The following is a 12,564-nucleotide window of genomic DNA, read 5'->3' as shown; positions in this document are numbered from 1 at the left end:
ACCTGTCTTACACAAGTCAGCTGCATTACTCGCCTCTCTGCGGCTGCAACCCCCCCCCACCATCACACGCCCACTGATTGGCTACTGCTGAAGCAAGGCATAAGCTGTTTCCTAGCAACAGAGCGTGGGGCAGCCAATGCGGGGATGCTTTGTGGAAGGAGCTACTTTGCCAATCTGCTGTTACTAAGGTGCAGTGGGAGATAGCTAGCTGAGGCTGTGTGGTGCGATGGAGGGGATGTGGGAGGTTAGTGTGTCCAACCATAGCGTCTGTGTTGTGTAGAGCAACTGCCTATAAGGAGACTACACCAGGGCCCCGGATGCTCCTACTTACTACTGTACATAGCTACTGTATGAGTTCATTCTGTTATTATGTCTGTACATGGCACAGTGATGATACATTCATAGCTCTTCTATCATTGATTACAGTACAATTGTGTCTGAATGCTGTGTAAATGCAGTTAACATCTGCATGCAAGTGGTTACTCAGGCGTGTGTGATTTTCTGCATGTGTGCACAAGCAAATTATATGACTAAGTGTGGCTATGAATGTGTGGGTGAGAGGAGGCGTCCTTACCGAGTTTGCTTTGAGCTGGGTTAGTTTCTTGTCGTCGTCGTGTTCTAGTGCAATGGGTGAGGATTTCTGTGGGGGGGAGAGGGTAAGATCCCTGCGCAGAGGCCGAGCCTCCAGCTTGTCCCCCATGCTCAGACTGTCCAGCTTTTGCATTGAGTCTGGGGCCGGTCCCTCCTTTCTCTCTTTGCCCTCCCGTGCTCCTGACGGCCATGCCGCCTCCCTTTCCCTGGCCTCCCGGGTCTTAGAAGGCCGCTGTCTCTGCAGCGTGTGGGAGCGGGCCTCGCCACTGTGACCATGGCGCTCCTCTCCCAACCCATAGGGCTTCTGGGAGTTGGAGTCCATGGGCTGCAGAGGCCTCATCTCCATCTCGTAGTTGCTCAGCTTCTCCTCATCCTGCTCCAGCAGCCGCGTGTCACCACTGTGCGTCCGCTGGGACCTCCACGATGCCGACGGGCAGTCCGACCATCGGTCCCTGGAGGCCTTGTGATTGGACGAGCCATGCTCTCGAGACTTGTGACTGGAGGAGGCGTGCTTATGGCCGTTGGTGCGGCCCCTGGCCTCGTCCTGGACAGAGGGGGTGGTGGAGCGACTGCTGCCCCTGCTGCCCCCCCTGCTGCCCTCTTTAGAAGAGCGTTTGTCCTCGCTCCAGCTGTTGGCCCTTAGGTACTCCCCCCCTCCACGGCCCTCCATCAGTACCTGGATCTCCTGGCCACCACTGCCCCCTCCCCCACCGCCCCCACCACCACCACCCCCAGCGTCGTCCACAGCACTCTGCCGCAGGAAGCGTGCGTTCTTGGTGCGGTATGGCTTGGAGGTGGTGGGGCTGCAGGGGGGCGAGGAGGGGTGGCTGGCCTCAGGGCTAATTTCAGGGGTCAGGTTGGGAGATGTGGTGCCCTTTATGTAGAGTTCAGGACTGTCTGGCCCCGTGCCACTGGAGATCACCTCAATGTCGTTCTCACTGGAGTTCTGATGCTTTGGCCTTTGGACCTCTACTCCTGACCAACAGCAAAGAGACACAGAGAGAGAGACACACAGAGAGAGAGACAGAGACACAGAGAGAGACACACAGGAAGAGAGACAAAGAATCAGGACAGCATGACACACAACTTTGGGATAGACACATTTCAAAACATTGGCATAGTTCCATTTCAAAGTGAATGATTTAGAGTTATTTAGCTATTCTCTGTTTTGCATGCATGTAGTCCAACATCTGCTTTATGGGCGAGACCAACTTACCCCATGAATGCCATGAACAACTGTACTGCTAATGTCAACCAGATGATGTCAGTATAATGTTAAGGAAATCAAAGGGACGTGCATCTGGAAGGAACCATTACCCCACACATTGACTTTAATTAAATGACCTAATTTCCTTTCCAGGGATGCGTGTAGTTGTCGTCCCCATTCTATTATGCAATCATGCACACAGCACGTAATACCTCTTTAAATTAGACAGACTATTCGTGACCACCCTTGTCCTGTCTGTAGACTAGACTCTGCCTCTTTTCAAGTCAGCAGAACCAGAGTGAGACCGGGAGCTGGTTAAGCATTCTACTCAGTTACTCTAATCAACCCTCTATTTCTCTACATTGCCTACCTTACCTTGCTGTCTCCTAGACATCTGCACCCAGACAGTCACAGCACTTACACAATCTTTATCTTCTGCAACACATCACAGTACACGCATAGAAGAAAATGACCCTTGAAGAACCTTTTGGGGTTCAAAACAATTGCCACGGTGGGAGAACCTTTTCAATTCAAAAAGGTTCTTAGAGGAACCCCTCTGAAAAGGTTCTTAGAGGAACCCCTCTGAAAAGGTTCAAACACTAACCTTTTTGTGATCAGAAGATGGGAGACGTGGCATATTGGCGTGGCTTTCAGATAGTTGTTTTTAGCCACCTGTGACAGTAAATGATATACCTATTCATGTGTTCTGTTGTATTGTCAATGTAGGTTAAGATTGTATACTGACAGTTCTGAAGCCTTGTTAAAATACTAACAAAATGGTAACTATCTGAAAAATGTAATGCTATTTGGCTCTTAGTATCACATTCACTTATGTAAGCCTTTACAAGTCTTCGGAACTGATAGTGTACAAGCTTGGCCTTGAATAATAGTATAACAGAACAGGCATGACATTTACTTTCACGGGTGGACAAAAATAACTATATGAAAGCCATGCCTCCAATAAGCCAAGCCTCCAATCTTCTGATAGGCTGCCACCACTACAATATTACTGCTGTTACTCTTACAGAGAGCAGCTAGCTAGCTAAAAGATAGGCTGAAGATACTGTAGCTAGCTAGCGACCTAAGCCAACACCCAATCAAATCATCAGTCATCAATCTTCATAAACAAAAGTTATTACCATCACTTTTTGGAATAAGCAGTCATATAATATAATTGGCTTTACAGCCAATGTTGTATTACTTAATATTGCTATTGAGATAGTAATCTCATGCATGCTTCAGATATAGGAATGGGTAATTGTTTGTACAAGTTTCTAGCTATCCCATAAAGACATCGCCGAAAACCACAGATTTTCATCTTCTTCTGAGTCTGGCAGCACAACTAATCTAACAGCTAAATAAATTGCTCTGCATGCGCCAGCAAAATAGTTCCTCCAGGAAGCCTGTGCTATATTGAAACATTAAAGGTTCCTCTACGAACCCCTCAACTAACCAAAGGTGCAAATATGAACCCATTGACTGCAATGGTTACTTGAGGAACTCCAGGTGTCCTTGAGGATCTCCAAGGTTCCATGAGTCACCCCTAATTCTAACAGTGCACAGCATAACCAACTATAACTCAGCACAGTGCTCAATGGGCTAATTTATCATGTACACATGCACAAATAATGTATGCAAAGGGTACGAGTGGCGAATGAAGTTAGCCCCCCATCATCAAGAGAGACTTGCCCGCCCTCTGATCATTCTCACCTCTCTTCCTCACAGAAGAGTCCTACTTTAAACTTTCCTCAGCACGACTTGGCCTGTTTTCCTGTTCAACTGTTCGCAGGTGTGCCGCGAGGTTACGCTGCCGAACACAGGTTTTCTGTGTCGGGTGACTTTACCAAAACAAAAGTTTTCGTTTCAGGTAAGAATGAGCTTTTCTGCTTTTTCTTACCTTTGTCTCACGGTTAGCTACTGAGACTTGGCTAGCTTAGCTGCAAGGCTTAGCTAACCTGCTAGCTTGCCGCAAGGCTAACTATCCTGCGGACTAGCTTTTCTACCTGGAAGGGTAGAATTACTAGCTCGCTCTCTCATTTAGTTCAACCCACTACAGTGCCACGTTGACAAGACCAACCGTCCTAGCTTCACTGCTTATCGGTTGAGAGCCACTCTTTTCTTTGTTTCGAGACCCACAAAGCGCTAGCTTTCTTTAGCTAACATTGTGCTAACTAACTAGGCTACTAGCCCACGAGCCAGATCAACTCAATCAACCTGCGCAACAGAAAGACATTATCGGCCAATGAGAGGAATGCATTATATATTCTGCAAAGAGATTCATGCTTATGATTGGACAAAACAGATGAAAAGGAGCTTCATGTCAAATTGAAAATCCATTGGTCTCATGTGGAATTCTAGTCTCGTTACATTTTCGTCAACAAAATGAAAAGTAAATGATAATAGTTATCATATTTCTCAGTGCATCTGGTCTTGTTATCATCATTCATTTTCGTCAGGAAAAATAGGTAGTTGCCGAGCATTTTTCATCATAGTTATTGTTGACAAAATGAACACTGGGTTGACGGCATTCACCAACTCAGTGGTAATTCTTGGCCTACGGAAGATGAGAGACTTCCAGTGCTGGGTGTATGCCCAATGTCTGTGTGCACTCGTGACCTCAATCGTCAGATAAAGGTGACCACCACCTCTACCACCACCTCCACTACAATGCAAGTAGTCCGGGTAGCCATTTGATTAGCTGTTCAGGAGTCTTAAGGCTTGGGGGTAGAAGCTGTTAAATTAAGAAGCCTCTTGGACCTAGACTTGGCGCTCCGGTACCGCTTGCCGTGCGGTAGCAGAGAGAACAGTCTATGACTAGGGTGGCTGGAGTCTTTGGCTATATTTAGGGCCTTCCTCTGACACCGCCTGATATAGAAGTCTGGGATGGCAGGAAGCTTGGTCCCAGTGATGTACTGGGCCATACACACTACCCTCTGTAGTGCGTTGCGGTCGGAGGCCGAGCAGTTGCCATACCAGGCGGTGATGCAACCAGTCTGGATGCTCTCGATGGTGCAGCTGTAGAACTTTCTAAGGATCTCAGGACCGAGGCCAAATCTTTTCAGTCTCCTGATGGGGAATAGGCATTGTCGTGCCCTCTTCAAGACTGTCTTTGTGTGTTTGGACCCTGATGGTGTGTTGGTGATGTGGACACCAAGGAACTTGAAGCTCTCAACCTGCTCCACTACAAACCGGTCGATGAGAATGGGGGTGTGCTCGGTCGTTTCCTGTACTCCACAATCATCTCCTTTGTCTTGATCATGTTGAGGGAGAGGTTGTTATCCTGTCACCACACTGCCAGGTCTCGAACCTCCTCCCTATAGGCTGTCTCATCGTTGTCGGTGATGAGGCCTACTACTGTTGTGTTTTCGGGCAAACTTAATGATGGTGTTGGAGTCGTGCTTGGCCATGCAGTCATGGGTGAACAGGGAGTACAGGAGGGGACTGAGCACGCACCCCTGAGGGGCCCAGCGTGGCAGATGTGTTGTTACCTACCCTAACCACCTGGGGATGGCCCGTCAGGAAGTCCAGGATCCAGTTGCAGAGAGAGGTGTTTAGTCCCAGGTTCCTTAGCTTAGTGATGAGCATTGAGGGCACTATGGTGTTGAACGCTGAGCTGTAGTCAATGAATAGCATTCTCACGTAGGTGTTCCTTTTGTCCTTGTGGGAAAGGGCAGTGTGGAGTGCAATAGAGATTGCATCATCTGTGGATCTGTTGGGGCGGTATGCAAATTGGAGTGGGTCTAGGGTTTCTGGAATACTGGTGTCGATGTGAGCCATGATCAGCCTTTCAAAGCACTTCATGGCTACAGACGTGAGTGCTACGGGTTGGTAGTCATTTAGGCAGGTTACCTTAGTGTTCTTGGGCAAAGGGACTATGGTCGTCTGCTTGAAACATATAGATATTACAGACTCGATCAGGGACAGGTTGAAAATGTCAGTGAAGACACTTGCCAGTTGGTCAGCGCATGCTCAGAGTACACGTTCTGGTAATCCGTCTGGCCCTGCGGCCTTGTGAATGTTGACCTGTTTAAAGGTCTTACTCACATCGGCTATGGATAGCGTGATCACACAGTCGTCTGGAACAGCTGATGCTCTCATGCATGCTTCAGTGTTGCTTGCCTCGAAGCGAGCATAGAAGTTATTTAGCTTGTGTGGTAAGCTTGTGTCACTGGGCAGCTCGCGGTTGTGCTTCCCTTTGTAGTCTCTAATAGTTTGCAAGTCCTGTCACATCCAACGAGCGTCAGAGCCGGTGTAGTACGATTCAATCTTAGTCCTGTATTGACGCTTTGCCTGTTTGATGGTTCGTCAGAGGGCATAGAGGGATTTCTTATAAGCGTCCGGGTTAGAGTCCCACTTCTTGAAAGCGGCAGCTCTACCCTTTAGCTCAGTGCGGATGTTGCCTGTAATCCATGGCTTCTGGTTGGGGTATGTATGTACGGTCACTGTGGGGACGACGTCATCGATGCACTTATTGATGAAGCCAGTGACTGATGTGGGTACTCCTCAATGCCATCGGAAGAATCCCAGAACATATTCCAGTCTGTGGTAGCAAAACAGTCCTGTAGCTTAGCATCTGCGTCATCTGACCACTTCCTTATTGAGCGAGTCACTGGTACTTCCTGCTTTAGTTTTGCTTGTAAGCAGGAATCAGGAGGATAGAGTTATGTTCAGATTTGCCAAATGGAGGGCGAGGGAGAGCTTTGTATGTGTCTCTGTGTGTGGAGTAAAGGTGGTCTAGAGTTTTTTTCCTCTAGTTGCACATGTATCATGCTGGTAGAACTAAGGTAAAACTGATTTAAGTTTCCCTGCATTAAAGTCTCCTGGACACTAGTAGCGCCACCTCTGGATGAGCATTTTCTTGTTTGCTTATGGCCTTATACACCTCGTTGAGTGCCATCTTAGTGCCAGCATCGGTTTGTGGTGGTAAATAGACAGCTATGAAAAATATAGATGGAAACTCTCAGGCGAGACTTCCTTAATATTAGATTTTGTGCACCTGCTGTTATTGACAAATAGACACATACCGCCACCCCTTGTCTTACCGGAGGCAGCTGTTCTATCTTGCCGATGGACAGAAAACCCAGCCAGCTGTATGTTATCCATGTCGTCATTCAGCCACGACTCTGTGAAACATAAGATATTACAGTTTTTAAACGTCCCATTGGTAGGATAGTCTTGATCAGAGCTCATCTATTTTATTATTCAATGATTGCACGTTGGCTAATAGGACTGATGGTAGAGGCGGATTTCTCACTCGCAATCAGATCCTTACAAGGCACCCCGACCTACGTCCCTGATATCTCTGTCTCTTCTTCATGCGAATGACAGGGATTTGGGCCTTGTCAGGTGTCTGAAGTAAAACCTTTGCATCCGACTCGTTAAAGGAAAACTCTTTGTCCAGTATGAGGTGAGTAATCGCTGTCCTGATATCCAGAAGCTCTTTTTGGTCATAAGAGACGGTGGCAGAAACATTATGCACAAAATAAGTTTCAAATAACGCGAAAAAACACACAATAGCACAATTGGATAGGAACCCATAAAACAGCAGCCATCTCCTCCGCCGCCATCTTTAAGCATGTCTCTTGGCTCTCCGACACCGGAAGAGGCCCTCGATCTTCACCCCTGGCACTCCACTGAGGTAGTGGCAAAGAGGAAAGGGATGTCGACACATTCGTCACTCACAGGCTGGGGCGTAGGTCACGAGGGGAAGCCAATAAATGGAGTGTGGAACCCACAACTCTGCATTGTTCACATAAATGACCTTGAATTGCTGACAGCGTTTCTCTCTCTGAGACACTTTTGACCGTCCCTTCAGAATTTTCACGTCTTGATCAGAACGCCATTTGCTCCCATCACTTACACAGACTATCCGTCAGGATTATTCTGTGGCGCGAGTACACCTACTGTCACTTTCTGCCACTCAACCTGCGTGATTGGTTCTTCGAGCTTCTGAGATTCTGGTGAATCCTCTTGTGAGATATCACACTCATAATATCAGTGAACCGGGGTTATGCAGTATAGTAACCTTACGTTTTATTCGCCCATAGCAGCTTGTTGAAATTAACTCTTTTTCAAAGAGCGGTTAGGACAATCTGCTGCCATGGCTCTGAGGATAAACCCAGCCTTATAGGGAATTTGTGACTGTGATTCTTTATAATGTCATGACATTAAAAACAGCTATCAAGGTATCGTCAAGTACGTGGACAAAAAAAACATGCTCGGGACAGTATATGTCAGGAAGTGTGTATGTTTGTGTGTGTGTTTGTGTGTCAGTCAGCCTGCCTTGCGTGGGCTTGTTGGAAAGGTCATTGTTGACCTCCCTCGAGCTTCCTGTTGCTGCCTCCATCACTCATGGCCTGCACTGCACTGTGGGTAACCGGTCCCATTGGGCCCGAGCACATACTCTACAGCAACCGCATGCATGACACTGACACCTGATTTACTTTGTCATTCTCTCCTATCTCTCTCCATTAGTTACATGTTCCTCTCCATTAGTTACATGTTCCTCTCCATTAGTTACATGTTCCTCTCTCCATTAGTTACATGTTCCTCTCTCCATTAGTTACATGTTCCTCTCTCCATTAGTTACATGTTCCTCTCTCCATTAGTTACACGTTCCTCTCCATTAGTTACACGTTCCTCTCCATTAGTTACACGTTCCTCTCCATTAGTTACACGTTCCTCTCCATAAGTTCCACGTTCCACTCTCCATTAGTTACACGTTCCTTTCTCCAATAGTTACACGTTCCTCTCTCCATTAGTTACATGTTCCTCTCTCCATTAGTTACATGTTCCTCTCTCCATTAGTTACACGTTCCTCTCCATAAGTTCCACGTTCCACTCTCCATTAGTTACACGTTCCTTTCTCCAATAGTTACACGTTCCTCTCTCAATTAGTTACACGTTCCTCTCTCCATTAGTTACATGTTCCTCTCTCAATTAGTTACACGTTCCTCTCTCCATTAGTTACATGTTCCTCTCTCCATTAGTTACATGTTCCTCTCTCCATTAGTTACATGTTCAGGAGACATAGGTGACAATGAGGTGGTTGCCTCCCCTTGATACAGTATTTTCTCTGAGCATTTCGAGTTGATAACATAAAGTGACGCACTGTAAGTGTCAAATAGACTAATAGCATTAGTGTATTGGCATTTGTGGTTATAAAAAGACTACTGTGTGTCTTCAAAACTGGTGCTTCTGGTGTATTGTATTGATGGTTGCCATGGGAATGGTGATCACGGCAGTGAGTGGTGGCTCACTCACCGTTTTCACGGTGCTGGAAGGAGGGGGAGAACCGTTTGGCGGTGACCCTGGCGAGGCGACACTCCTCCTGGGCCTTCTGGCTGGCTCCCATGGCCGCCTCCGCCTTCCCCCGTGCATGGGCCGTCCTGGGGGGGATAATAATAATATTAATAAAAAATTGAAATCAATTCCAGACAGCAACTAAAGGGGGCATGTTGATATGACTGACTGTGATTGTACTGTAAGTGCATTGGAAAGTACAGCTTTTTTGTTGTGCTTAAAATATAATAGATGGCCAATTTCCCTTTTCCTAAGACCCACTCTGAGGTCAGGCCCTCTAAGTAGTAAGAGGCTGGCCAGCTGGGATAGCCTAATAAATAATGCACCTGCAGAAACAATGAGCCCACCCTGTATCCCAGCGATAATCACTGTCTCCTCTCTGTTTTCATCTGGCTGCTCTCTCATTGATCTCTGCCATATTCTTTACCTACCTTCAATCCCACGTTAGACTCAGATTCCTCTCTGCAGTCTGGTGAGGTAGCCTACTGACTGCATAGTACATATGATGACAGGCAAACAGCCCCAGGCTTTCATCTTTCTCTGTCATCCTACTGTGGTCTTATAAAATAATGATAATGAGGCCTGATGCCTGATGATAATGTGCACTTACAATCCCTTCAAATTGATAGTTCTGTTTAAGCTCGCATGACATAATGCCGACATAAAGCCGTTTTGCTTTTACCATTCTTCCTAGTCTCTCTCTCTCTCTCTCCTCTCTCTCTCTGTGTGTCTCTCTCTCTCCTTGTTTGTGCAGGAACTGTCTTGGTGCAGTATTGCATGTCGATGCTTATTGATTTTTTTTTGCCTCTCTGTTTCTTTTTGCTTCTGGCTCTCTTCACCCTGGCAATAGAGCCATGCCGGACATGTCAGAGAACTAACTCACAGCACTGTCTGTGTCTGTCTGTCTGTGTGTGTGTGTGTGAGCGAGAGAGATATTGTATGAGTTATAGCGTGACTAATAGTCTGTACATTTTTCTGTTTATTAGGTTTAGTTAGCCATGTGTCGAAAGTGTTGCCTGGCTTGGTGTGTTTGGTAGGGACACATTAGTGGGTGTTGGAGAGGGGTGCGGTCAGGATGGGGGTGAGGAGGCAGCTGAGGTGAGGTGAGGTGAGATAGAGCATTTCCTGCTCTACACTGGGAACTAGCCCTCTCCTGGACCGTTGTCCTAGCAACTGCAGGAACGAAGGATTGAGAAACAGCGAGAGAGAGAAAGGGAGAGAGAGCAAGAGAGAGAGAATGAGAGAGAAAGGGAAGGGAGGCAGCGTGAGGAAGGATAGGAATCTTCCATTCAGTGTTACTGTGCCCCAGAGCACTGCATGAGTTCATTTAGAGTTTCATGATTCAGACATAATGCAGTGATCATCGCTCTCTCAATTCAATTTCAATGTAAGGGCTTTATTAGCATGGGAAACGTACGTTTAGAAATAGATAATAAACAAACGTGAAATAAACAATAAAAATGAACAGTAAACTTAGAAAAGTTCCAAAAGAATAAAGACATTTCAAATGTTTTATTATGTATATATACAGTGTTGTAATGATGTGCAAATAGTTAAAGTACGAAAGGGAAAATAAATAAACATAAATATAAATTGTATTTACAGTGGTATTTGTTCTTCACTGGTTGCCCTTTTCTTGTGGCAACAGGTCACACATCTTGCTGCTGTGATGTCACACTGTGGTATTTCACCCAACAGATATGGGAGTTTATCAAAATTGCATTTGTTTCGAATTCTTTGTGAGTCTGTGTAATCAGAAGGAAATATGTGTCTCTAATATGGTCATACATTTGGCAGGAGGTTTCCACCTAATTTTGTGGGCAGTGTGCACATAGCATGTCTAGTCTTGAGAGCCAGGTCTGCCTTCGGTGGCCTTTCTCATTAGGAAGGCTATGCTCACTGCGTCTGTACATAGTCAAAGATTTCCTTAATTTTGGGTCAGTCAAAGTGGTCAGGTATTCAGCCACTGTGTACTCTCTGTTTAGGGCTTAATAGCATTCTAGTTTGCTCTGTTTTGTGGTAAATTATTTCCAATGTGTCAAGTAATTATCTTTTTGTTTCCTCATGATTTGGTTGGGTCTAATTGTGTTGCTGTCCTGGGGCTCTGTGGGGTCTGTTTGTGTTTGTGAACACAAACAGAATTCAAATAAAAATTCTCAAATTTGAATTCAGATTGCTTTATTGGCATGAAATACAATTTGTAGATATTGCCAAAGCAGTATAGTGGTACAGTATTTCAGTTAATACAGTACAATGCAATGAGTTTACAATTAATTTCACTAGTAATACTAATAATAGTACATATAATCATGTATACAGGTACAACACTACTGCTGTTGTATTGTGGAATCGTCGGTCGATACATTTAATTAAAGAAAACTACGATTATAAAAAGAAAAGAAAGAATGGCTAATAAATAACAAAATATACACGGATGATGGTTACATTATGTATTACTTGTAAGTTATATACAATGTACATACTTTAGGGAATTAATGGTCATGGGATGTCCCTCAGGCTATGGCAATCATATACATATCTGGCAGTAATATTTGCGGTTTCTCCTTCACCCAGAATAATTCCCAGCTTTATGTCATTAGTAAATGCGCAAAAGTTGGGAATTGATTGAGACTCTCTCTCTCTCTCTCTCTCTCTCTCTCTCTCTCTCTCTCTCTCACACACAGAGTAGCACAGTAGGGATGGCGTATAAGGCAAATATGGATCTTATCTATATTTACTGTGGTACTGGGTTGAGGTGTACTGATTTTCTGTCTATTTACAGTGCATTCGGAAAGTATTCAGACCCCTTTACTTTTTCCACATTTTGTTACGTTACAGCCTTATTCTAAAAATGATTAAATAGTTCTTTCCCCTCATCAACCTACACACAATACCCCATAACGACAAAGCAAAAACAGGTTTTTAGAAATGTTTGCACATTTATAATTTAAAAAACAATATCACATTTACATAAGTATTCAGACCCTTTACTCAGTACTTTGTTGAAGCACCTTTGGCAGCGATTATAGCCTCGAGTCTTCTTGGGTATGACGCTACGAGCTTGGCACACCTGTATCTGGGGAGTTTCTCCCAGTCTTTTCTACAGATCCTCTCAAGCTCTGTCAGGTTGGATGGGGAGCGTCACTGCACAGCTATTTTCAGGTCTCTCCAGAGTAGAGGTCGACCGATTTAATCGGAATGGCCGATTAATTTGGGCCGATTTCAAGTTTTCATTCCAATCGGTAATCGGTATTTTTGGCCACCGATTTGCCGATTCTTTTTTTTTTTTTTACACCTTTATTTAACCAGGCAAGTCAGATTAAGAACACATTCTTATTTTCAATGACGGCCTAGGAACGGGGGTTAACTGCCTTGTTCAGGGGCAGAACAACAGATTTTTACCTTGTCAGCTCGGGGATTCGTTTTTGCAACCTTCCGGTTACTAGTCCAATGCTCTAACCACC

The 12,564-nt window shown here is 45.4% G+C and overlaps 1 protein-coding gene across 3 annotated transcripts in view; it reads right to left on the bottom strand.

The window, feature by feature from the left end:
- The window catches only part of jph3b (junctophilin 3b), a 59,534-nt gene that overhangs the window by 3,551 nt on the left and 43,419 nt on the right, over positions 1-12,564 (bottom strand). The window contains exons 3-5 of one of the 3 annotated variants that reach the window (XM_045688139.2): positions 9,062-9,186; positions 6,841-6,921; positions 575-1,566 (exon numbers count right to left, since the gene is read on the bottom strand). In XM_045688139.2, coding sequence (XP_045544095.1) covers positions 575-1,566; positions 6,841-6,921; positions 9,062-9,186 — 1,198 coding nt within the window. The remainder of the gene's footprint in view (positions 1-574; positions 1,567-6,840; positions 6,922-9,061; positions 9,187-12,564) is intronic. The other 2 variants (XM_082957202.1, XM_014124408.3) reach the window with 2 other exon arrangements.

The sequence above is a fragment of the Salmo salar genome, chromosome 10 (assembly GCF_965601325.2).
Source record: "Salmo salar chromosome 10, fSalSal1, whole genome shotgun sequence".
Lineage (NCBI taxonomy): Eukaryota > Metazoa > Chordata > Actinopteri > Salmoniformes > Salmonidae > Salmo > Salmo salar.
This window is presented reverse-complemented; position numbering and strand designations above follow the sequence as displayed.